The 25,701-nt window shown below is 46.6% G+C and overlaps 1 protein-coding gene across 1 annotated transcript in view; it reads right to left on the bottom strand.

Annotated features, from left to right (window-relative positions):
• MARCHF4 (membrane associated ring-CH-type finger 4) overlaps nucleotides 1–8,327 on the bottom strand; it is a 105,719-nt gene extending 97,392 nt beyond the window's left edge. Inside the window, exon 1 of the mRNA XM_048309473.1 lies at nucleotides 6,067–8,327. Coding sequence (XP_048165430.1) covers nucleotides 6,067–6,528 — 462 coding nt within the window. The 5' untranslated portion in view covers nucleotides 6,529–8,327. The remainder of the gene's footprint in view (nucleotides 1–6,066) is intronic.
• Nucleotides 8,328–25,701: the final 17,374 nt, after the last annotated feature.

Here is a 25,701-nt window from a genome sequence, read left to right as displayed (position 1 = left end):
TTTAATGCCTTTCAGATCTCCACTCTCTGCCAGCTGTGGCTGACATTAGCCAGTAGGTTTAGAGGAGGGCTGATGAGCATAACCTGTAACAGCTAACACCATCACATGGCTTTATTCCTTTGGCAACCAGATAATAAAACGATGGGACGGCCACAAATATGGACCACTAACAATTACAGTACATCTTATTGTCTTACTACAGGCCTAGGAGGAATGGAGACGTGCAGCAGACATATAGGACGTGCAGTATCATGGATTTTTGGCACAACCATTTCTGACTTCTGGACTGGGCCAGCCTTGAATGGAAAAACACCAATGTGAGCAAAAGGCTGCCACAGAGGAGGTCCTTGCTGGGAATGAATTTTTGCTTGAAAGACAACCTGAATGCAATTCAGTTTTGTATGAACAGAGCCCTTCGAGAAGCAAGTGTTGCCTTTGTAGAAATAACAGTGACTCTACAGAGGCAAACAATGGAGCTACATGCTTTTGCATCGCTTGTTCTGTCACTAACTGACATCAACCACTGTTAATCATGGCCTGAAATGTATATTTAAGAAACAGTGACACAAACATAGACAAGTTCCTTCACGAAGCCTTTTATATGGGGAAAAGTGAAAGAAAAGAAAAACTGCTGCTCTGGCTGGCTAGTGGCACTGAAATAAATGGGTCAGGCATCAGAGTTTCAGCAGGCACAAAAGGTGAAAACCTTGTCTTCCAGAGCAATTAAAAGTCAATGGGATTAGTGGCTTTCACTATTATTTATAGGAGCCCTGCTGTGTGCACAACATTACTGAAATACAGGGGTCAGGTCCCTGCTACTGGATGCCTACACTTCTGCTGTTGAAGTTAATGGGAGCTTTGCCAATCAACTCTGTGGCAACAGCGACTAAATCTAGAATAGATGACATCCTGGGCTCCATTCAGTTGATGGCTCAAACAAAGCTTTTGCCAAAGCCAAGAATGTTCTGCCTGCACAGTACAGATTTGATCCTGGCACAGGTGAAACAGGAGAGGTAGCTATAGAGGTGTTAAGATTCAAAGATTGGGAGGCAGAGAGGTGGACTGAATGTCACAGGAAGCATCCTCTCTTCCTTTCTATCATAAATTACAACATACTGATTGAAATCTGAACAGCTGCAGCCCAGTATCTCCTATTCTCTGGTTTTAGCAGGACTGGCTGTTTTCCAACATCAAGTAAATGAATACTGAGGGAACACACCTATGAAAATGACTGCACTGTCATTATATGATTCAATATGTTTGAAAACAGTGTCCTGATGTTCTAGCTGGTTTGGACAGACCCTATGAAATACCAGCATCTCTACTCCCAAGTTCTGGGCTTTGGATGTGCTTGTGATGCTGGTTGCACAGTTGTTTCTTCTTTCACTCATCATTATCATACTTGTGCCATGAATTCTGACACAGACTGCCTCTTTCCCTCTTTGTCTCACTCTAGTACCTCATTTTCCTCAATTTTGCAGAAATCAGACATCCCAGACACCACCTCCACTCCTCTGTGCTGCTGAGAGACCAGTCTGTAAAGTAGCAGTATTTCCTGACCTTAGCTCATGCCATCTCTGCAGACCCTACCATGCAGGGAGCTGATGATGCTCTTTGCCCGTGTCCATACCAGGCAGGGGTTGAGATTCTCACTAGTTATGTCAAGACACACATGCTAATGGCCAGCCTTTCAATGGTACTGACCATTCCCTGATCCTACACATGGCCCCCAAAAATGTGTGTTATTACAGACTGAGTAATTTGGGGTAAACTTAATTCTAGAGAAGTCCTGAACATGGCAGCTGCCTACACACTGAAGACATTACCTTACATGAGCATGAAATCCAGACATGCACCTGCAGGGGTGGATCTCACTGGTCAGGCACAGGAGGCTGGTGAGCTGTGGGGCAAGACACCAGTCCCAGGGCGGCCCTGCTCCTAGCCAGTCTTACCTGGATCTCTGGATTGGCTTCAGATGTGAAGCATGAATTTCACTTTCAGAAGTGTTATCATTAATTGTGATGACTCTAAATATCCATAATAATCACATGGCTTTATAATCCTTCATTAAACTTTAGCTCTTTGTTTGTCCTGCAGCAAGGAGCTCCACAGCCCAACCACATATCACATAGAAATGAATGTCTTAATATCCATTGTAAGTTGTCTTCCCTTCCAATTTTCTTGAAAGTCTTCATGTTCCCATATTAAGGAGCTGGTGCCCCAAAAGTCTAGAGGGGACTTTGGTGGGAAGAATAGTCTATGTTCAAGCATTTCTATTGAATACTAAGTCCAAGCTATCAGCCTGCACGTTAGAGTCCAAAATCTGTTCTCTCTGATCCTCCATAGCCAACCAAACTATCCCTACTGATTTTTCAAATCTCATCTTTACAGTATCTTTCCCCAAAACGAGAAATAGAGAAACGCAGACTGAAAATGATAGGTAAGGAGAGATGTGCACATATTCTAACTGACAATGTAACAAGCAAACCTTGAAACATATGGCTTTCCAAATTATCTCAGTTTCATTTAAGAATGTTTTTCTATTTATTTCCAGCACAGCTAGCACCACTTCTGAGATCCTAAACTCCACAGTACTGCTAACTCCTTGTGACGTGGGGAGACAGTTTATCCCCTGATGCAAAGGGACTTTCCACCCATGTCTTCTCCTGCTAATCCCCATGACTTGCTTTCAGCTTGGAATCATACCAAATACTGTAAAACATTTGTGAGAGAGGAGCTCATCTTAGTTTCTTTCTCTTGCAGAACATTGTCAGAGATCCAGGAAAGCAGACAAAATTCTGCAAACACTAAGCATTAAGCAAAACAGAAGAAAATACTCCAGCATTTCTCTTTCTCACTTTCTCCCCAGAGCTTTGCTGCTCAATCCAGGGTCTCAGAATTTGCTGACACAATGGTGCAGGACGTTCAGTCATTGAAACCTTTGAAAATGCCGAGCAAGTCCCCGAAAGGAAATGCTATTGCCAAGTGCTGAGTTCAGTCCCTCAGCTTTCACGATGTTTAGCTCTCATTTTCAATGAAAGCAGCTGCCTTTTTCAACTGTCAGACCTGAACAGAATTTGCTCTTCATGCCCTCAAAACAGGAGCCCAGATGCTGCAATCCCCTGGTCATCAGATCCACTCTTTTCTTGCCTGCATCCATGGTTTCTCTTGACTAACATGCAAGGATCAGAACAGTCTCACAATAATGAGCTTTCCTCCGTCCTAGGGTCTTCAGTACATTTTTAAATGAAAGAGTCAGCTTACCCGTAAGAGCCACAAACCAACACGAGGAGCTTAAGATATAAGCAATTCAGTAGCCTGAAGTATCATGCATGTTGGGAGATCATAAATTTAAAGCAAAAATCCCTACCAATTTTATTTTGCATTAGATATTAAATAAAACCCTACTTGCAAAGCCAGACTACTAAGAAACCTTTTTGGCTGCTGTTTTGGTTGGGATTTTTTTTTTTACATCAAAACAGGATTAAAACATCTTTTGGAGACTCACTGTCATTTTATCTGAGTAAATAAGCTTAGAGCGCCTAACAGTCAATTTATAATGAAGGCTTTTGTTCTTGTTACTGTGATGCAGCCCTGCAAATTTGCCCACAGCTGCAGCAAATTCAGATGGTTTTGACAGGTAAATAAAATACTGTTTAGATCTGTCATTGTTATTCATCTGCAGAGTAAAGAACTAGCAATTATATTTTGTTTCCAAGCAGATAAATTTTCATTATGGTCTTGGCAGGGGTGGTATAGAAGAATGTGCATCTGCGACTTTTACAGTTGTGAGGGTCCAAAACATGAAAGTCTTTGGTCAGCTGTTGAGTTGTAAAACAAATGGGAAATAAAAGGCTAAATCAGTAATAAACACCATAACAAAAAGGAACAAGGAATGTGGGATTTAGCCCTGTTGGAGTTTTATTGACATAAGGGCCAAATAAACCAAACTGTGGGTCTTGACATCAGCTGCACCAATTCAGTGCTCAGTTATTCTGAACTGTACTTCCAGGAAGCTGTGTCAGGATCTGGCTGTGCTTTAAACCCCACAATGTGGGCTTCCATAATGACCTGTGCTTCCCAGCTGCTGCAGGGCAAAAGGTTTCAAATACTTCTCAAGCCATGCTGATGAAGAAAAAATTATTTGTGGAATAAGCTACTGCTCAAGGACAAGTAGCAGAACCCAGCTGCAAGTATCTTATTGTATTGGTCAGGAACTGTGAGAATCAAAAAAGAGAAATCCTGGTAAAAGTCTTATGAGATGCCAGTCACGTCTGCTCAGCTCCTCACTCAGGTACACTGGCAGATGGTCAGCAAATAGTCTCAGTTTTACAATGCAACCTACACTGGTTTTCAGTGTGAAAATTAGCATCCAATTATTTTCAAGCATTAATGTTCTCCAAGGAAGCAAGCTACCTCTATTTTAATTCTGCTTAGGCTCTATTTGCTCTGACACGTAAGCCAATCTCGCAGGTGCTACGTCTTGTGTACACAGGCAGAATGGCAAGCCAGGGAAGGGTACTAGAAATGTGAAATAATGCAAATTCCCAGGAAGTGAATTGCATGGCTTCCAACTTTTAGAAGAGACAAGGACAAGACAAGCAAGAGAGGAAGGTATACAGTATCTCCAAAAAAGAATTATTTCCTCCACTCCCATCTGAAAGCCTATGGTGAAAACTGTGTTTCACAGCTATCTGCCAGCTGCATAAACCATTAGAGAAGGCTACAGTCCATTTAATACGGAGCTGTGACCTATGGAACCCTTGGTATGACACATCCAGCAGGGCTGTGGATATTGGGATCGGTTGGTGGCAGGCCTGGCTTCTCCCAAGGAAGAATGGAAGCCCATTCCCCACTTATCGCCACTATCCTCAAACTAACATAAGGGAAGGCACAATCATTGCATTACAGGTGTAGGCAACTTTGGGAAAGGCAGGATGTGTACCTGAGCACAGCCACTTTCAAATGAGAACTGCCTTTCTCCTTAGCAGAGCACACAGGTCCACGAAGGGGAAAGAAGACCTGAGGTAAAATCCATTCGGCATAAGATTTCAATGTACCACCTTACATGCCAGAATCTGTGCCCAAAATAGAAATAGTCAAGTTGAACTTTCCAACCCTTTCTTATGCAAGGATCCCCTATTATGACAGGTAATGGAATTATCCTGAGTAATAATGGTTATCTGCGCATATGGGCTTGATCTCACAAGCAGAGGTCTGCAGCCTTCCTTGCACCTGCAAGCTGTGTCATGTCAGGTACAAATGTTGCTGCGTACCTCACTGTAAGGAAGTTGCCAGCCTGAAAATACACAAGATGCTTTTAATTGTCATTAAATATGGAGAATAATGCTCTAGGGCAGCATCTTATGTTCTATTATGGTTGCATTTGTTTCATTCTCCTGTGTGGTGAAGGGAAACTTCACTGGCCTAACCTCAATCTGTACCACGGTGCATCTCAAGGCTGCAGCTTCAGCAGGTACAATTGTAGCCAGCCGTGTTTCTCCTGCAGATAGTGCAACTGGGTGCATGGGAGCAGTGGAGCACCTGCACAGCTCCTACTAGCCATCCCCCGGGAACCACTGAAGTGGGGTTGTCTCCTGCCACGTGTTTTGTACAGACTGAAGTTGTATTTTTAAAAGCAAAGAGCACATTAAACTCCTCCTTTGCATCACTTTTGGAATCATCGCAACCGGGTACCCACAAAGCACCAAACAGCCTCCCTTGCTGAGATGTGCTCTGCTCCATGAAGGTGCCAGCGTGTCCCTCCTCCCATGCCACAGCTGTACGGCTCTGACGCTGGGCATGAGTGCCCGGGGCAAGGCTGGCAGCAGAAAGAATGGAGCACGCCTCCACCCCACACCTATTGGAAAATACTACCGAGGTGCAAAATCCTGGAGCCCGGGGCCCGGGCAGAAGGCAGAGCCCCCTCTGAGTTTGGGGTCCCGTTCCGGGCAACAGGGACACACCCCCGCAAGCACCAGGCCCCGGTTCCCTCAGGCTGGAGCATCGCTGCCACCGGGCCCGTCGCGGCCCCCACCCCAGCGCCCACCGCCCGCGGTCGCTCACCTGCTCGGGCCCCTGGAAGCAGATCCTGCAGAGCGGGGTGCGGATGCCGCTGTCGACGCTGCTGCCCAGCGAGTAGCGGTCCTCGGCCTTGCCCTTGCCGAAGTCATCCGAGGAGGTGCTGCTGGGCAGGGAGGCGGGCGGCTCCCCGGCGGGGCTGCCCCACTCCTCGGCAGCCGGGCTGCCCGCGCCGCCGCCGCCGCCGCCCGCCGCCCGCCAGCCGGGCCCGCGCCCCCCGGGCGGTGCGGCCCCCGCCGCCGCCTCTGCGCCGCCGGGCATGGGGAGCGGCGGCGGCGGGGAGGGCGGCGGCGGCGCGGGGGGTCTCCGCAGCAGGAAGACCTTCAGGTCATTGAAGAGCATGCGGCAGCGGCACTTGAGGAGGCCTTGGTTTCGCAACATCTGTCTCGGACGGAGGAGCCCGCAGCAGCAGTAGCAGAAAATGCCCGCGCCGGGTGGTATTAACATGTGCCTTTCCTTGGCAGGCGGGCACGGGGGGAAAGAAAAGGGCAGGAGCCGGGCGCCCCGCGGCCGGGGGGGCTCCGCGGCGGCCGCAGTGCCGGGAGGGCTGCGCTGGCCGCCGGGGAACGCACAAAAGCAGAGCCGGAGGGCGAGGGGGCCAAGTCCCCGGCAGCCCGCTGCAACCCGGCGGGGACGGCAATTGAAAAAAAATCCACACCAGAAAAAAAAACCCGACTCTGTGCTGCCGGGGGATCCTTTCCCCCCCTCCACAAGTTTGCTTAGAAATCAGCGGGAGGAGGAAATAAATCTCCCACGCCCGAGGGTCCAGGGGCGCAGGCGGCGGGCTCGGGAGAAAGCCCCCGATCAGCTCTCGCAACTCCTAAGCCTGTAAAAACGAAGGGTCCACGTCTCCGGTGGGTGTGGAGAGGAGGGAGAATATGGTTCTCTCGACAGTATTTGGCATCTCAAGTAATTTTTCTTTTTCTTCTATTTTATAATAATTTTTTTTTTCAATTAAAAAGTAAAACCCGATCACAAGAATCCCGGTGTGCATCCAGACAAAATAGCAGCTGGTCTGGCTATCAAAATGCAAAACTGGTAGCTGTTGTTATTATCAAAATTGCCTCTTTGACAAAAAAGACCTTCACATTGTTTGTGGGAAAACACCCTACGTTTTCAACACTGTACTCCCAGGTGGCTTCAGATTTTACCGTTGCCTGTAAAAGATTTCATTGTAAATATTAAAAGTCCGGAAAGAAATGATTAGCATTCAACGAGCTTAATCCCAGATGTACTGAGACAAATATATTTATATATATATAATATATATATCATATATATTTTATATATATTTATATATTCTGACCTTCTCTATTCCAGCAGCTGTCTGGACCACACAAAAAAAAAAAAAAAATAGAGCGAAATTGATGAGGGAAGGCGGCTATATTATTCCCTAAGCTGTTACCATCCTGGACCAAAAACCCACGTCGAAATCGGATCTATTCTTCGCATGTAATTGACCGGGGAAACGTGGATCTTACATGGTCACGTTTCCTTTCCTCCTTTCACAAAACAGGAACGTCATCAAACGCACTGGCAGCTTGTACAGACCATTGTGGATGGCGAGGCGGTCAGGGCTCTATCAGCAATTGCAGGGACCTCCTTTTGATGCATTGGACGAGGCTCCTTCTTTCTCTCCACCACCGTCCCCACCTTCATTTTCCTCCCCTTCTGTCCTCCTCCTGCTCTGACTGTTGCTCTCTCTCACAGGCATTGACATTCAACCATCGCAAGTCTGTCGCACTCTCGCTGGCAGGGAAAAAAATCCGAGCAGATAATTCTCTTCTTCCTCCTAAAAGGCTCGGATGGAGCACAATGCGCCAGACACATGGGGCAGCATGGCTTATTTTCCGTGCGGTTCCTACCGCTTTGGCAACATCGACCTGGTGTGTGCGTGTGTGCCTTCCTCCCTCAGCAGCAGCCTCCTCTCCGCTCTCCCATCCGGCTTTCCGTGATGATGTTGCTGTTGCTATCTCCCTTGGATGCAATGGGGAAGGCAGATTGTTTGCAGTGCGAGCGGGGATTTGCAGGAAGGGAGGGGTGGGACGTGGCCGCGCTCTTCTCCCTCCCCCGGCTTAAAAAAAAAAAAAAAAAAAAAAAAAAAAAAGGAAAAAAAGGAGAGAGAGAAAGAAGAAGCAAAAAGGCGGGGTGAGAGGGGGAGAATCAAAGCGAGGAATGGAGCCCTTCCCAACCTTTGATGCCCCGGGCTGCCGGCTGCCTGCGAGAGCCCACGCCACGGAGGAAGGGAGGAGGGGCGGGGAAGGGGCTGGGCGGGCGCTGCGGCTTCAGCACCACGGGGCGCGGACAGCTCCGCGGGGCGGGGCGGGGCGGGGCGCGGAGGCTCCGCCGGCGCTGCGCCCGGGCCCGCCCGCCGCCCCCTCCCTGCCCCGCACCGGCCCTGCCGAGCCCCGCACCGGCCCTGCGGAACGCGGCCCCGCCGCCGAGGGGCAGCCGGAAGGCGGCGAAGCCTCTGCGCCCCGGCGTGTTCCGGGCGGGTTTCCACCTCCCACCGGCCGCTGCGGGGACCTGTGACACACGGGAACTTCCAGGGGCAGGAGGCAGAGGCCGCGAGTGCGGCGATGTCTCGGGGAGTGGTGCGGGTTTTACAGGTTCCCAGCAGGAAGCCGAAATCCCCCCAACAAACTTTTCCCTAGCAGATTAATTTGTTGCAGAGGATTTCACGGTCTAATAGCTATGATATTATTATTACATTTTACTCCAGCAGCATTTTTTGCTGATAGATTTGTTTTGTTTCAGTAGCATGTATTTCAGTAGAAATATGGGTTCCTTGTAGCCCAATGGAGGGTAAATATGACTGAACACTATTGCTTAATTAGAGTTTTGCTGCAAGTAATGAATGGATGCCAAGGCCAATAGTTTTTACTCTCTCAGCCTGTTAGAAAATTTTAAGTAGCAGCTGCTGGAGGCCATTAGTTTTTCTCTGCAATCATCAGCAGAAGTGGCTTTCCCCACACCATCCAACTATATGTGTCCATGCAGACCCATGCAGCCTCTGAATGCAAGGGGATACTTAGGTCTCCACTGGGGCTTGCTATTTACCATTCCAGCTGGAACAGCTGACAAAGGTGCTGAGTTTGATGTGGACCACAAGTATTATTGATACAGATTATCGATACAGTCAGTCTTTGCAATATGGCTAATGTCAGTGCAATGTCTCAGCTCAGGAACCAGTGAATACCTGTGAGATGGGACACACCTCTTGGTGCCTGGGTTTGACATCATGTCAATGCCATTGAAATTTCAGTCTCCTTAATTTGGTTTCTTCCTTAAACTTCTCCCTCAGGAGGCCATTGCACGCACCAGTTTGGGTTCTCTAGCTGGTCTTGTACACAAGGTCTTCATTGGCAGTGACCCAGGCAATACCACTGATAAATAACCTCATGTCTCTTAAAAGCTGTGCTGGACCCTGGACAAGGATTTAAAATTGTTTCCCGTAGAAAAAGACACGACGTGCATAAACCACCGTGTCATGATTAGAAGAGGAATCTATGTTGTTACCTAATTAAAAAGGAGCAGACTGATTATTTGCTACAGGAAAATGAAACCAGCATATACAATTGATTTCCAGGAAATAAATTACACATTGGGATGCTTTAAAACATTCATCAAGGCAGCCTGCCATTCCTCAGAAAAGCTGGGCAGATTTGCCAGTGTGGCTGTCTACAATATATTTAAGGCTTCTCAGAATTTCGTATGTGTCTAATGGGGTCATTAGAGAAATAATAATGGAAAGAGCATTTTAGAGACTTCCTGTGTGTGAGACAGGCTGGCTAGAGGCCGAGCCTCTGTGTCCATGCTACATGGCTGGTGGATGGCTTTCCACCACCACCCCCCATGCTTTTTATTGCTCTCATCTTCTTGTCTTGGTGTCACCAACATTTTCAGAATGGTTCCATCAATAACAGAATTGGAGAAAAAAATATTGTTGTCATCCTTTGCTTGTGTAAAGCATCTTTCATCCTTTTCTCCTGCCCATGCCTGGTTTTACAGAAAGGATATTCTCAGGGTAGAGGAGATCTCTGGGTTTTAATGTATGGGCTGTGTGCCCAGAGAGTTGAATGGCTGATAAATGTGACAAAATAAATAAAACAAATAATAAATCGGAGGTGCTCCTTATGCTTCCCAGAGGTGAGTGGGTACTATTATTACTGTTTTGGTAAATGGGACAGCTGCCAATGTTTTCACACTTGGATGCTGCATTTAGGCTCCTTGGTATGGATCAAGGCGCCTTGCTTAAAACACTTGCACTGGAAAGAGCTGGCCCAAGACACTTTGGTGAGATCCCAGTGAGAGTCAGGAGCTGTTAGAAAGCCAGTTCAGCCTTCCTCATTTTTCTCCACAAGAAGCAATGTGCAGCAAATGATGGGCAGCACCTTCTTTTGCAGAAGGGCCTATTTCTGGGAGTTTTGATCCATTGTCTCTTGAGCCCACTAACAGGCAAGAGGTTAACATTGGGAGGATAAGTATGGGAGGCATCAGCTTTGGCAGATACTACCTCTGCCCTCCTCAGGTACAGAAAGAGGAAGAAAAAACACAACTCAGTCAGCTAAGAGTGGAGAGCTCGTTCCTCTTGGTTGCTTACATCAAAGCTACTGACTGGGAAATTAGGTGGGGAGACATCCAGGCATCTTGGTGCAGACCTGCAGGCCTGTTCGTTATAAAAGGATTCAGGTGTCAGGCTGCAGGTCGGTCTCACAGCAGACACTAACACTGGTTATCTAAAGCACAGTGTTGGCCCATTTGCCCTTAGCTACTCCCTCAACAAGGACGAAAAAAGTATTGCTATTCATGTGCCTCCTCTTCACCTCTCTGTACAAGCCATCGCTCGGTGCAGAGGGGGTGGAGGAAGGAAGAAAAAGAGTGGCTAGAGCTGCATCAATACTTGATCTGCCTGTGTGGCAGCCTGATATAAAATCATACCAGCAAATTTTTTTTCCATGCTGTTGGGTCAGGGATTTTAAAAAAATGGCAGAGATAGTGAGAGGGCAAATGCAAGCAGGAAAGCATTATGTGGACTGCAGCTGAACAGCTCGATCTCAGCACACCAGTCATTGTGCACAAACACGTGAGAGACAGACAATATAAATGCTGATGTGGACAGAGAGGATCAGGGAGCCAGAAAGCTGCCAGAGAAACATTCCTTTGTGTTTTCCATCTCTCAGGAAGTAAACAGTTACCTAAACCCATTTTCATGCCCACCTACTCGGTCAATAGCTGCACTGCGCCTCCTGCTCCACTTACAGCTCCTTAATGGTGTGGAGGAGCTTTGATTGCCGTGGTGTGGGCCCCATCCCTCTGGCAAACCATTACTTAAATCCAATACATCAAAGGTTCCTACTGCTCTCTCAGTGATGGGGAGCTGCTCATCAGCTGAGTACCCTCTGATTGCTTGTCACAGCCAGACTTTTCTAGTTCTTTTTCCCGGATGGAGATATTAAAGAAATCTCAAGTGATGTAATTACCATAACTCAGTTGAGGAAGCTTGTGGGCAGATGCAGCCAGGGGCTGGAGGGAGCTTTGTCACTTTTTTTGGGGTCTTTCTTTCTTTCTGGGCAGTTGCAAAGTGCTGATGCAAAGGATGTTGCTGCTGGAAAGCTGGGCTGAGCAGGTGGGGGTTATGCATCTTCTAAACATTCAGAAATAATCCACATATTGATTGGAATGATCTTCTCAGAGGAGATCACAAATAATTTCTACTGTGTTGTGCCTTGGTATATGTGCTGTCTTGGACTGGAGCAAAAGTCATCACACTCTGCACACAGGGAGTTCCTGTGCTATTGCTTTCTCCACAAACAGGGACTGAACTTCCACTTGCTCTCTTCCTGGAAAAATCATGGTCTGTCTCTGAGTTGATACAGAGAAATTTTTTCTACTTCCATGGCAGCTTGCTCTCAACAAAGGGAAGAAAAGGATTGGTTCTGTTTTGAAAAATCAGTCATGTCCAGCAACAGGACCCCAAGCAAAGCAAAGTACAACTGCACATCTTTTTCCCTGGGTTCAGGAAGAAATCCAGGTATTTGTTTTATTGAGCCTTCCCTACAAGCAGGCTTGAGGCCAGTCAATGTGCAGGAGAATGTGGGTAAGAAGATACTATTGCTGATGAGGACAGCCCCCACCTTTCCTCCTTTAGGCTCTGGATTTAAAATTCAAACTTGCAATGCCACAGTACTTCTCTTCAGGACTAGACAACCTCAAATATGGAGCTTTCCTGGTAACAAGTCCTACACTACCTCCTACAAAAGGAATTCCTTGTCCCCTTGGATGACTAGTCAGAACTGTGACTGGAATAGAGCAGCTGCAATAGATGGTGTGTTTCAGGATATCTTCAGAAGGCATTCAGCCAAATGCTGAGTGGTTTTAACTATCCAGGAATGTTGTAATTGTCATGAAATCGCAAGCCTAAAAGGACCTGGAAATTAGACATTAAAAAAAAGAAAAAAAAGTATGTAATCAAAAGTCCCCTGGATATTTCCAGTATTCTCCTAAGTCAAGTCAAATTTGTTTCAAGTCTCTAATTGCATTCTCACATGTGTGTTATTTTAGCAACACACAACAGTCCTAGAACTAGCTTACACTTGTCTGACAGGGGATTTAGAGAAAAAACAATGCTGTTAAACAAGCCCATTAGGGGCTGATCCTGAGACATATTCCTGGCTCTCCAAATCCAGGTGAATGGAAAGGATCTAGCATGTCATCTGGCATTTGCTTAGTTACTGGGATTCATCATCAGACACAGTGACACTGAGGATGTTCCCTCTAGGACCATCATCTGGCACAACACTGCCATACTCAGAAAAAAGCAACAGTTTTGTATAGGAAGATTGAATGTCTGTCTGCAGGAGGACCCATACCTGGCATAAAGGGGTCATGCATGGATACACCACACCAGGATGTCCAGGAGGCTGATCCTATGAATACTGTGAATCCTGTGCTGAGCTGAGATCCTTCTTGAGCAACAGTTCTCCTTCAGTATAATAAACATTTTGGACATTTGAGACTGTTTCTCCAAATTCTTACCAGTATGTATCTTAGGATTTAATATCTTAGGCTGCCCAGCTAACCTCCCCATCTACAGCAGCTTGCTTCTGGATCAGCAGGCAGATACACACATACTGCATAAGTAGAGTGCAGGTAGTGAAGTTGCTTACAGCCAGTTAACCTTCTTCGTTTCATCAGTAGTAGGTGAGCTTCCACGTTGGCAGAGGCCAAGACACAGACATGAGAAGAAGACCTTTTTAGGTGCCTCCTAAGCGATCTCCATTGCATATAATGGGTCTTGAGAAGAGCAGAGACACTGGAGATCAGAGAAAGGCACACTGAAATACATTGCAGGAGGACATCCTAGTGTCTCCCTGTGCTGAAGAATTACCCACCATGTGCACCGGCTCCACATCACTTTCACAGAAGAAGGCAGTAGGCTTCCACATTTGCCTGGAAATGTCAGGTACAAAACACTGGGCTGACCCACAGTCTGTTAAGATCCTGTGTTGTCTTTCTCTCTTGCCTTGAGTATGCTCCAAAGCACATCAGAAACACAAGAAAGCTCCCAACTGTTGCTAATAAGTGCACAAAGATTCCACTGGCAGGTGTCACTCTCCTTGGTGACCTCTCCCTGCACCTTTGCACAAGGCACAAGTGTAGTGTCTGTCAGTGAATGAACTGAAGATTCCATCAGAAAGAGAGGAGTGTGGATTTAAAGGCAGGGCTGTTGGAGGTGGCATGGTGCAGACAATGAAAGAACAGGGAAATAGAAGAGCGGTGAGTGGGAAAAGTTAGTGGATTTACACCCATGGAAACAGGAATTGATTTTTGACCCTTGCATTTCTAAGGAGCATCCCCTGATAGTACATCAGAATGGAAACTGTCCTGAAAAGGAGGTCTTGGCCTTGCATGTAGCCCAGACACAGTATTTGAAAGGGAGCTTAAACATCACATTGATACTCTCCCAGGGCCTCAGGAGCACAAGGAGTGAGAGACTGCTACATCCAAGTGATGGCCCAGATCTACTGCTTCCTAATGCACTTTATGTTAATTAAAGGGAGTTTTCAAAACCATACACATTTTCTTGCCAAGATAATTAACTGATTTAGAAGCTTATGTAGTTAAAGAGTTTTGTAATTACATTTTATTGTGGGGGAGCATTTTAGGGATGGATGCTGCCACAAGCTGAACACCTCCATAAAGGTAGTGAGTGCCTGGGTTTCTCTGTGGGAAGAATCCTCAGTGCTGATGAGCTGGAAATCTCCTCTGGTCTTTGGGCTCATGAAGTTCCTAATGACTTGCTCCCAGTAGACTGAAATACTCAGTCTCACAGACCCTAAAAGGAAACCCTCAAAAGCACTGGCTTCTGAGCCAGTGTCTGCATGTAGGCAGCACTTCCATTCTGCTAAAGGGGCTTTTCCTTCCTGACAGGCTTGGGCTCTCTCTGGTGATGTTTTTTAACCTTCAGGCCATAATGCAGATGACTGTGGTGATGGGCTGACTCTAATACCAGCCCTATCCATCTTAAGACTAGTGTGGTCTCTCTGGATCTTCCTCCCAGACAAATGTTTGCTCTCATTCAAGAAGAGGGGGAAAACACAAGCTGTCAACCCCAGGAAACACTTCTTTCCCTGTATCATCCCCAAACTCACAACCCTGCCTTCCTGACCTGTCCTGTAAGGATGTGAATAAATTCCTGGTCCTGAAAGCACCTAAGCTAGATGGGAAGAGCTACAACCCCTTTGATTTGTGTTGGGAAACTGAGGCACAGGCAGGTGAATTCTCCCTTCGAGTCAGCAGCAAAGTGCTGTGTAGGTAACTCTTTTACCTCATAGCACAGTTCTCTTTGAGAGCAATTTGCACATCCTTGTGTGATGTGCAAATAAGAATGCATGCAATATATCTCTATTTTTCTTCCCTCTTTTTATGACTGAATAATCGCACAATCTTTCTTCCATGCAAGTTTGACTGCTCCTGTTTATTGCCCCCTGGAAACGGGATGACAACAGCCCACGGCTCCTCCACAGCAAATCACAAAGGTCTCCTAAGCAGAGAATTATGCCCGTTGGAGGCAATAAACAGCAGGAACAGTAGAGTGACTAAGCACCAAAGATCCTGCATTTGTGTAGAAACTAGCAATGAAAAGGAGGCAAGGATGCCCGAGAGGATAGTGCCTTAGGAAAAAAGTTTCCAGCATTTTCTAAAAATGAAGGTTTCCGTGCATAAAACACAGGCCAAATTTGAACCTCATTCCACTGTTAAACCTGTGTGATCCTGGGTATGGCTTCATGCTAAGCATCAAGACTTAATGAAAAACTGGAAAATCACAGGAGAACTGGCCCAGAGTACACTGAGATATATTCTCCTGCTCTCCCTGAAGTTGTTTGGGTGTGTGCTATTCAGGAGAACTCGCAGACAGAGATGGAGTCTTTTCTATCTTAAGCCATCATGTGTTGGGACTCTGTTGCTGAGCACACCCCTGACTAGCTCTGATGTCCTTTGGGAAACCCTCATTTAGGCAGAAAAGGATTGAGGGATCTCAGCACAGGATACTGCCTACATGGTCTCTTTTCTCTGAAGCAGAGCTGCACCTGCAAGTAGCACTGGCACCACGTGATCCCGTAAAATCACTGTCCCAATGAAATCCTGATGTAAAAAAAAAGTAATCTCCTTTTGTTCTCTTCCCTGGCCACCTCCTTCCTACATTTTTCTTCTTGATTCATTTTTATGTTCAGTGGTATAAATTTTCCAGGTCAGTGCTAAGTCCCTTGCTTGTGTGATCTTTACATACCAGCAGACATATGCAGAGAGATGAGAGGAGACCAAGTGCAAATCAATCCATCCTGCTGACACTTTTATTTATCTATTTTCTTTCCCCATCTGCCACTGCTCAGCTGCCTCTGTGTGTGTGTGAAAGAGGGATGGGGAAAGGGGTTGGAATACTGGTAGAGCCACCAAAGAGCTCTCTACTTGCAACTGTAGCTGTACCCATTCCTTCCTACTACCCTGCTATCCATTGCTCATGTTCTGCTTTGTGGCAATTTAAAAAAAAAAAAAAAAAAAGGCATCAAATAAAAATAACACAGGGCTTTTTAGTGCTTATACAAGATGCCAGGGTGACAGTCAGGAAGCCAAGCCCTGACTCAACACTAGTGTCAAAGCTGCCTTGCTGCTGGTTGCATTGAGGGCTCCCAAGAGAAAAGCACCTGTGTCTGCAGCCTGAGCTGAGCTCTGTGGCTGAAATCAAAGACAGATGTACATTACCTGTGGACCAGGCAGAGAGGAGGACTCTTAACACACCCTGAGTATTGTATTTCATGGTTGTGACATCCAGCAGCCACACTGAGAGAAGAGATGGGAGTTTGTACTTTTAGGTTTGCATTTAACCATGCCTTCCCACTGAAATGTGCAAGCCAAGGTTAATCATGGTGCACAGTGGAATTCTTTGCTCACTAGGCTTGGGCCAAGACCTGGATTTTTTCATTTAGTCTGTATCACCTGTAATAATTTCTACTTTACTCTGATCCAAGATGGCTCTGAATCATCAACTAGAGCAGGGTCCAGTGGCTGTGTTAATTTTCCCACATATTAAATCATTTAGACAATCTCCATCTAGAGTATTTACCTTTTTCGGCAATCCTGTTTTCTCTTCTAGGAACTGAGCCTCAAGAACTCATGACCCACCAGGTATTTGCAGGGTGGCATGCATTCAAAATACACTTCTTTTATAGCAGTGGTGTTATCATATAGGGAGCTTGTTCTTGGAATGAGCATTACTTAGGAATTGTCAATACTTTAATCTGATTTATACAAGCTGTATTCTCCCTCTCTCTCCCTCTTTCCTCAAATAAATGCTAATAAGTTCTCAACCTGGACAAATCCCAGGTAGTGGGATTAGTACCTGGAAATATATCAGCTTTGTTGCTGAAATAGGGGATGAAGCAAGGACAACTGAAAATGTTTTTCCCAGTTGTTTTTAATTCACCTTGCACATAGCTTGGTGCCTGTCTGAAGTATGACTGCCCTACAGGAATACACTTCAATTCTTATACTACTGTGTGCCAATTAACTAATTAATGAAAGTGTGGAAAATCTATAAAAAAAAGTTTGTTGCATCCACACGGAACAATAATACTGCAAGGTGTCATGCCCATGAATAAAACCTGACAGCATCTGCAAATTCAGAGGGAACTACCTGTTCTGATGTTAAGAGATCAAGTTCAGGCGCTGATCACAAGATTTTCAAGACCTGGTCTTTAACTTGCCTGTGGACTGGAAAGTATTTGCAGGGCACACGAGGGTTAGTCTTTGTCCTCCAGGACTCAGTTGTCACTTTACAACCATATGATGCATTAGATGTTGCAGGACATGAATGTTACTGCTTTTAGCCTCAAATTCTGTAAGCATGATATTGTGCCGTGATGCAATCTCAGTCAGCATCTTGATTTGATTTGTGCATTGCCTCACAATTCGCTCCAGGAGGGATTAGGGTCCAATTCTGCAAACAGCTCTGCAAATGAGAAAAGTCATCCCCACCATTGGAACAGACCTGGACTTCCAGCAGCGTTCTCTGAGCATGGAGCAGCATCCCCCATCCTGGCAAAATTACATGGAAATGGTGGCCATTTCCAAACTTCACTTGACCTCAGAGGCAGTGCTTGATTTCTCTGTGTTACAGTGAATCCAGATGGATGACAGGGAAAGAATCAAGGGACTTGCTGTAAACCCAGCTGCTGCTTCTGAGCTTGGATTTTCCAGGTCAATACATTTCAATTTTTTTTCCACCGAAAGAGAGAAGAGAAAACCTCACTCTTCCACACTCAGTCTTAAATCAGGCTCCTGTAAGATAATCTTAAAAGGAATTTCTTGCCTGTTAAAAGAGGAGACCCACTCCCAACCCACACTTCTGCACTGTCTTTGATTCAATAAACTCAGTATTTGTACTGTCGCTCTATGTGTGCACCCTTGCATGACAAAGAGATCCAATCAGACAACTCTTGCACTTTTCTCCTTTCTATGGAGCAACTTCTGAATATGAAAAATGGAAAATGTCAAATAGACCATCAGAAATAACTGTTGTTAAAACATATGATCAGCAAGGGAAATGTATTGCCTCAATATATCATCTAGGATCAAAATGTGCATTTTATAGTAGACAGCTATGTGATAATCACATGATCTGTCACTTAAAACATGAGTTTGATCCCTGGAACAGACAAAAGAAAGGATTCAGTGGACAGCCATGCTGAATGGGACAAGTAGTTCCTTTATTCTTGTATAACTAAGCTAATTCTCCTCATCTGTTAGTGTTGTCATTCTTATGCTTTGTAATCCTTTTACTGGACATAAATATCCCAAACAACTGTAGTTTCTTGGGTCCCAGAAGTTGAGCTTAGACTTTTTTCAATTCTCAAACCAGGTCATGAGCAAACTTTCTGTGGATCCTTCATATACCTTTCTCAGAGTTAGGCAAGAAGCAGGGTGTTACACAAAACATCAAATGAGAGCTTGTAGTTGAATTTAGACATATTTGACTACATGACAAACACTAAATTTGTTAGTTATTGTACAATGTGTAACATCTATGTTTATTTATAGCCCCACTGAGGAAAGTACAACTTTGTTCTACTCACCTGTGAAGAACCCTGCATACCTGTGCCACCACAGGAATAAAAAAATATTAATTGCACTACCAGTCCATTGAGCTATTCATGCCACTCCTTCTCCCCCACCACCCTGTATTAAGCCTTTTAAAGCCAAAAGTGGTGTAAATCTTTCTAAACACCAGAGGACCATTTTGCTAAAACACTATCCATCTTAACAGCATGTCAGATTTCTGAATGGGAATGACTTCTTTGGTGGGAACAGGCCTATAACTTATACTGCTTCTCATTTCCTGAAGCACTGGAATTGTGCTGCTCCCTAATGTTATTTTATTAAGATGCAATTTGTCATCATATTGCTGAAAACAAGATAAAATGCTGGCTAATTAAATTCCTTATTTAACTTGATGAGCATCTGCTTTCTGTAGTCACATTTTTTTTTAAACAGAACCTTTATGGCTGCTTCTGAGGATCTGGCTATTACAATTTTTACTATGATCAAAAAGGGGAAATGCCCTCCCTAAACAAAGCACATGTGCTCCCATTGCCTGTGACCCTTGTTGTTTATAATAGGAAACGTATGGGCAGATTGCAGCAGTACCTCCCTCACAAGTACACTGCCCTGACACTTCAAGAGCACTCCCTGTTGTGGAATAATTGCTATCCCAAGGAGCCCAGTGGAAGTCACTGAGACAAGCTGGTAGCAAAATACTGCAGCTGATAGCAAGTGTTTTCTAGATCAGGCTGCTATACAAAATATAATAAACAAATCACCTTGTGACTTCCCCCTTCTGTAGCAGATGAGACTCCCAACACAAAGGAAAATCTTCTCTGTTCAAGGAGCAGGCTTAACAATCTTAAGCACACACTTGAAGTTGAGCATGTGCTTAAGAGTGCTGTTTGTCAAGGCCAGATTCTGGCTCACTTTCCAAGAACTGCATTCACAGAGGTTTCTAAGATCAGAGCAACATTCCTGCATCATTGGTTGAGTGAAGACTGGGGTAGAAGAGTTCTCTGCTGAGTCCACATTCCTGACTTAAGCAGTGGTCTTACGTTGCTCCCATCTAAGTCACAGCAGATGATGGCAAACAATTTTATCAGACCCCACTGTAAGCTCAGGGCTTTTAGGAAAGTCTTGAGCATGCCACAGGTCTGGATTTGTCTCTTGGAAGACCCTTTGGTATCAGACCTTGCACCCCACAGAACTCCAGAGGTACTTTGCCAACTCCTTTTGGTCTGGAGTATGCTTTGAGATCCTTCAAGGAAAGATGCTGCTCCTGTGAAAGGGCAAAGGACCATTAATATTACATTGGTGTAATACCACACCACTGACCTCTGATTCTACTGCTTCAAGGGTATCTCCATATCTCTGGGTCCCTCATGCTCCAGGAGGAGAAATGGCAGAGAACTGTGGCTAGCTTTAACAAATAGGATCTCAAAACTTGGCTTCATATAAATACTAAGGCCATAGGATTAGCTGCTTATTCTGAGCTTGAAAACCAGGCCAATAATTTAAGCTCCAGAATAGAACTAGGAATGCAACTTTGGTTTGTTTAACCTCATTTCCTAAAGAAATAAAGCTTATGCAGTTGAATTGTCTCTGTGTGCACACAAGCCTTTCCTTCTAACTTTGGACCCTTCTACCAGTTCAACTGTGTTTCACAAAGTTCTGTTGAGCATCTGAACAAAAAATCCCAACCAGTTGTGTAGAGCAGAGGGGTGTGCTCTGCCCTGACCTTAAGCAAAAGATACTGGAGAGTCCACATTGCCAGTGCCCTCACCCCAGCTGGATCACAGCTCACATTGTGTTAAATGCTGGCAACACAGGAGCTTTGGAAACGCTGTTTGAATCTCAATGTAGGATGTGGGGGTTTTTCTCTTATAAATCTTTGTTCTGGGTGACAGTGAGCTGCCCCCCACACCTGGGCTGCATCACACAAAATATCACGAGTACACTGAGCTTTGCAGCAGCTCTGTGAGTGAGGCAGTGGCCTGGCAGCGAAGCGGGGGCCATGTGCTGTGCAGACCATTGCTCTGGACTGGAACTGTGGAGAGGAATCCAGCCAAGAAGGACAGAAGGCAGAAAAGAGACCCTGCAATCTGTTGGAGGGGTTGTACTATAAACAAGAGCAGGAAGGCTTCAGCATGCCAGGGAAGAACAAGCTGTGTAGATAAAAGAGGCTGCTTCAAAAGAATGGAGGGTGACTAATTTTTCTTGCACTGGGTGTCCAAAAAGCCAAAAAGAAGTGGTCTTCACTGAGCTGGCAGTCAGAGGAGGGGAGCAACCTTCTCATGCTAGAAAAACTCACAGAAAAGCCTCTGCAGATGCTCTTTTATCAGAGTTTCAAGGACAGCAGGACACAGCAAATTCTCAATTTTGTCTTTGGTCCTACAAAGATGCTCAGGGAAAGGGCCTGAGCTGTCAAACGGGCCAGCAGGCCATGGTTCTTGATGTGCCTCAATGGCAGAGAGAAAGTAGAGGGGATTAACTGTTGACTAAGAAAAGAAATCCAGGGAATGGTAGGGGATGCAGGATCAGCATCTCCCCAAACCCAAGCACATCCTGGTCCTCCAAGCCCAGGGCTTGAGTTCCCCATTAGGCAGCTTAGACCTCGTTGAGGATCCCAAACCAGAGCAGAGGAAGCACAACCCCATAGCCTACACAGGACAGGTCCTGTAATATGTATTCAGGTCAGACCCCAGCAGCCCAAAAGAAAGGTTTCTCCAACTAGAAGAAGCTCTGACAGTCCAGAAGCCTTTCTCTGACTCTCCTGCACCACAACCTTCTCTTAAAAGCTGACCTGTATATCCCTAGTCCAACCACTGGACTGGTCTTAGCTGGATAGGAACTGATAAGGCTCATGAACATGGGATTAATTTATTTTAGAAGGTGCAACTAGAAGTTCTCCACAGTCAAAGACTGGTGCATTTGGGCACTGGTTATGGTGTGTCTGAGCTCGGTGTGGGCTACCAAAACGCTCCCAGAAGCTGGGGCATCTCAGGACCCTTAGCCTGGGCTGATTTCCTCTGTTGGATACACACAGCAGCCCTGCATGCAATTCAGCCCCAGCAGAGAGTGCAGGCTGGCCACACATCCAGGAGGAAGGAAGCCAGCTCTGTTCATGTGGACAACCACCAAGGTGTGTTGGCAAGGTGGTGAAATGGGACAAATATAGTCAATATGACAGTAGTAGGACCTCTAAAGAGCAGTTCAAGACCCCTCAAAGGATAATCCATGAGATTCCAGAATGGCTCTGGAGTTTTGGGTGACTCATAATTCAATATTAGCTGCTGCTCATATAAGATGTACAACACAGGCAGTTCTGCCTTATTTGGAGCGAGCAGTCATCCAGCCCAGTCCATGAGAGGCTATTTAGAGCATGATCCAAATGATGGAAAGATTCTGGTAAGAACAGCTTTGAGAATCCCATTTTCTTAATTTTTTTCACTGATGGGAGCATTTCTTCGGAAGGGGTGAACCATTTCCTCTGCAGCAGAGCTGGGGTGTGCTGTCCCTCCCACTCCTCCCAGGATATTCACTCTGCATCTCTGCCCCCTGACCCAGTATGTGGAGGGTGAGTCCAAGCCACTGCTGGAAGCATGTTGTGACTGAAAGGACACCTGGAGTGCACCAGCAAACTGCTTGCAAGCAGCCTCTCATTTTGTAGGTCTGTTCTCTGCATGGCCGGGCTGTTCCTTGTGTCTTGCTGAACTTGTGCCATATGGAGCAAATGCTTCAATGTCTGTCTATGTCTGTCTGACTGTGCAACTCAAGATCTCCCTGCAAACAATGCTCTGCTCTCAACATTTTCATCAGCTGGGGACAGTCCCTGGATGGGGTTTTTCTCTGCTCTTCCCAAATTGTTTTATTTTTTCCCCCATAAGATCTCCCAAAGCATAAGGAGCCATTGCCAGACACCTGGAACTGGATAGCTGCTGGCAGGGAGAAGGCGTCTGGAAACAGTTGGGGGGCTATGCTCTGCATGTTCCCTTTCTCTCTTGTCCATATGTGACACTGGGATCTGGTTTAGCTCTGGGCAGTAAAAAGTGCAACAAGAAAGAGAGAAAAAAGGTCTCTCATCTGCTCCTTTCTCTCTGCTGTGTAGCCACCTGGAGACTGCTGGCATGCAAGGGAAGAAAGGGCAAAGGCAGAAGATCTGGACAGAGACCATGGGGCTGTGCATCCTTTCCTAGCAAACCCACTCTGCAGCGAGAGGACCTGGAACATACAAAAAGGTTTGATTTTTTTGCTTGAGAGAAGCTGGGACAAAACCCCGGACCCAGACGTCTCCTTAGCTTGTGGTTTCCTTTAAAAATGGTGTGTCTGCAAGTGCCTGTGTGCATGTGGTGCGCTCACGTCTGTGTGTGATTCCCAGGTGAGGAACAGCACTCCCAGGGTTGTGGTGTGTGTTGAGTTGCACCTCGCTCTTCCTGCTTGCCTTGTCTTTCTTGAGCTGACAAGCTGCTGACTAATGGCAGTCACTGCGACTTAATCAGGAAGCAATCTAATGATAACCTTTTCTAATTAACCAGCAGAGGGAAGAATGAATAAACTGTGAAACAGCCAGCTGACTTCAGTGTCCCGAGCAAAAGGGCCAGTCAGGTGGGAGAAAATTGTATCTGGGGACAGGGATGGCAGCTCTGGGCCTGCCACTGGGCAGGGTAGTAAAATTCTGAGATGGGAGGGGGTTATGGTGCTCCCCAGGGCAGTTACTCCTCAATTACTGCTCTAGTCACACACATGGTAAACATGACTGTTCAGGAAGGGCATCTCGATGTGTATAACGAAGCCCCATGTAAAACTAAAACCCTGGGAGGCCCTTTTATTTTAACTGATGCAAATATGAGTAATCACCTTATTTTGAAGATGTTCACAAAATCATAAACCAGCCCAGACTGGAAAGCACCTCGAAACACCATCCTACCCTTTGTGGGAAACGGAGCCTAGATGAGGTTTTATCTATCACCCTGTCCAATTGGATCTTAAAAACCTTCAGTGATGGAGACCCCACTATGTCCCTGGGGAGGTTATTTCAATGATTGATTGTTATCAATGTAAAAAATTTCTTTCTCATATCAAGATGAAACCTCTTCCAGTGTAATTTGTTGAACAGCGTGGGACCCAGTGTTGTTCCCTGAAGGACAGCACTTGTGACAGGCTGCCAGCCTGCATAAAACCCATTGATTGCTGCCTTCTGCTGTGGCCTGGGAGCCAATTTCCTACCCATCTCACAGATCCCCCCTCCAGTCTATCTGGTCAACTCCTCCAGGAGGAGGCTATGGGAAACATGGTCAAATATTTTGCTGAAGTCGAGGTTAACAACCTCCACTACTCTCCCCATGTAGATAAAAAAATGTCATTTTGCTGCAGAAGGTGATCAGGTTAATCTGCCATGATTTGCCTCTAGTAAATCTGTGCTGGCTTTCCCAATCACCTGCTTCATTTGCTTTGTGATAGTTTCTTGGAAGACTGTATGACTTTCCAAGGGCCTGGAGTAATACTAATGGGCCCATAGTTTCCTGTGTCCTCTTTTGTAGTCTGCTTGTAGAAAGCCCCGACATCTGTCCTCTTCCAGCCTCCAGGCACACCCCCTCATCTGTCTGGTCACTAGTAGTGTCCCCAGGGATCAGTGCTGGGCCCAGTCCTGTTTACTGGCAATCTGGATGAGACGATCAAGTCTACCATTAGCAAATTTGTGGACAACACCAAGTTGGGTTGGATTGTCGCTCTGCAGAGGAACTTGGACAGGCTGGATGAATGGGCTGAGACCAGGGTATGAGATTCAACATGACCAAGTGCCAGGCCCTGCACTTCAGCCACAACAACCCCAGGCAGCACTACAGGATGGGGGCAGAGTGGCTGGGAAGCGGCCCAGTGGAAAAGGACCTGGAGGTGCTGGTTGGCAGCAGCTGAATGTGAGCCAGTGTGTGCCCATGTGGCCAAGAAGGCCAGTGGCATCCTGGCCTGGATCACCAACAGTGTGTCCAGCAGGACCAGGATAGTGATTGTCCCCCTGTACTCAGCACTGGTGAGGGCACATCTTGAGTGCTGTGTCCATTTCTGGGCCCCTCAACTCAGGAAAGTCATTGAGGTGTTGGAGTGAGTCCAGAGAAGGGCAACGGAGCTGGTGAAGGGTCTGGAGCACACGTCCTGTGAGGAGCAGCTGAGGGAGCTGGGGGTGTTCAGCCTGGAGAAAAGGAGGCTCAGGGGAGACCTTATCACTCTCTACAACTATATGAAGGGAGATTGTAGCTAGTGGAGGTAGGGCTCTTCTTCCAGGCAACCAAGAACAAGATGAGAGGACACAGCCTCAAGCTGCACCAGGGGAAGTTTAGGTGGGACATCAGGAGGAAATTCTTCACAGAAAGGGTGATTAGACATTGGAATGGGCTGTCCAGGGAGGTGGTGGAGTCACCGTCCCTGGAGGCACTTAAGGAAAGACTGGACGTGGCACTCAGTGCCATGGTGTGGTTGACAGGGTGGTGTTTGGTCATAGGTTGGATTTGATGATCTCAGAGGTCTTTTCCAGCCTAATAGATTCTGTGGTTCTGTAATCTCCACCGATATTCAAAAATGACAGAGAACAGCCTTGCACCAATGCCAGCTTCTGCTCTTAACCCCCGGGGGCAGACTCCTTCCTCACATCTGACAAGCACTGTCACCCTTTCTCAAACATCAGCTCCACTGCTTACTCCCCGCTCAGTCACCATTGAGGAACCACACACATTGGCGTGCCAGGCCCACACACCAGGAGCAGCCAGCGAGGGTGTCCGCCCCGGCCGTACAGCGCTGGGTGCTGGCTAGGGCCAGGCTTCAGCCTGGAGCCGACAGCAGAGTCCTGGCACCGCGTACGGAGCCCGAGCGGGTGGCGGGGGCGTCCCCCGTATCACGGCTCCCTCCACAGGACGCCGCGGCCCCAGCGCCCCCGAGATGGCGCCGCGACCGGAAGACTACATTTCCCAACGCCCCGCGCGCCCCGCTCTTATCTCCCGGCGTGCTACGGCCTCCCGGCCG

The sequence above is a fragment of the Corvus hawaiiensis genome, chromosome 7 (genome assembly GCF_020740725.1).
Source record: "Corvus hawaiiensis isolate bCorHaw1 chromosome 7, bCorHaw1.pri.cur, whole genome shotgun sequence".
In the NCBI taxonomy this organism is placed as follows: Eukaryota; Metazoa; Chordata; class Aves; order Passeriformes; family Corvidae; genus Corvus; species Corvus hawaiiensis.
This window is presented reverse-complemented; position numbering and strand designations above follow the sequence as displayed.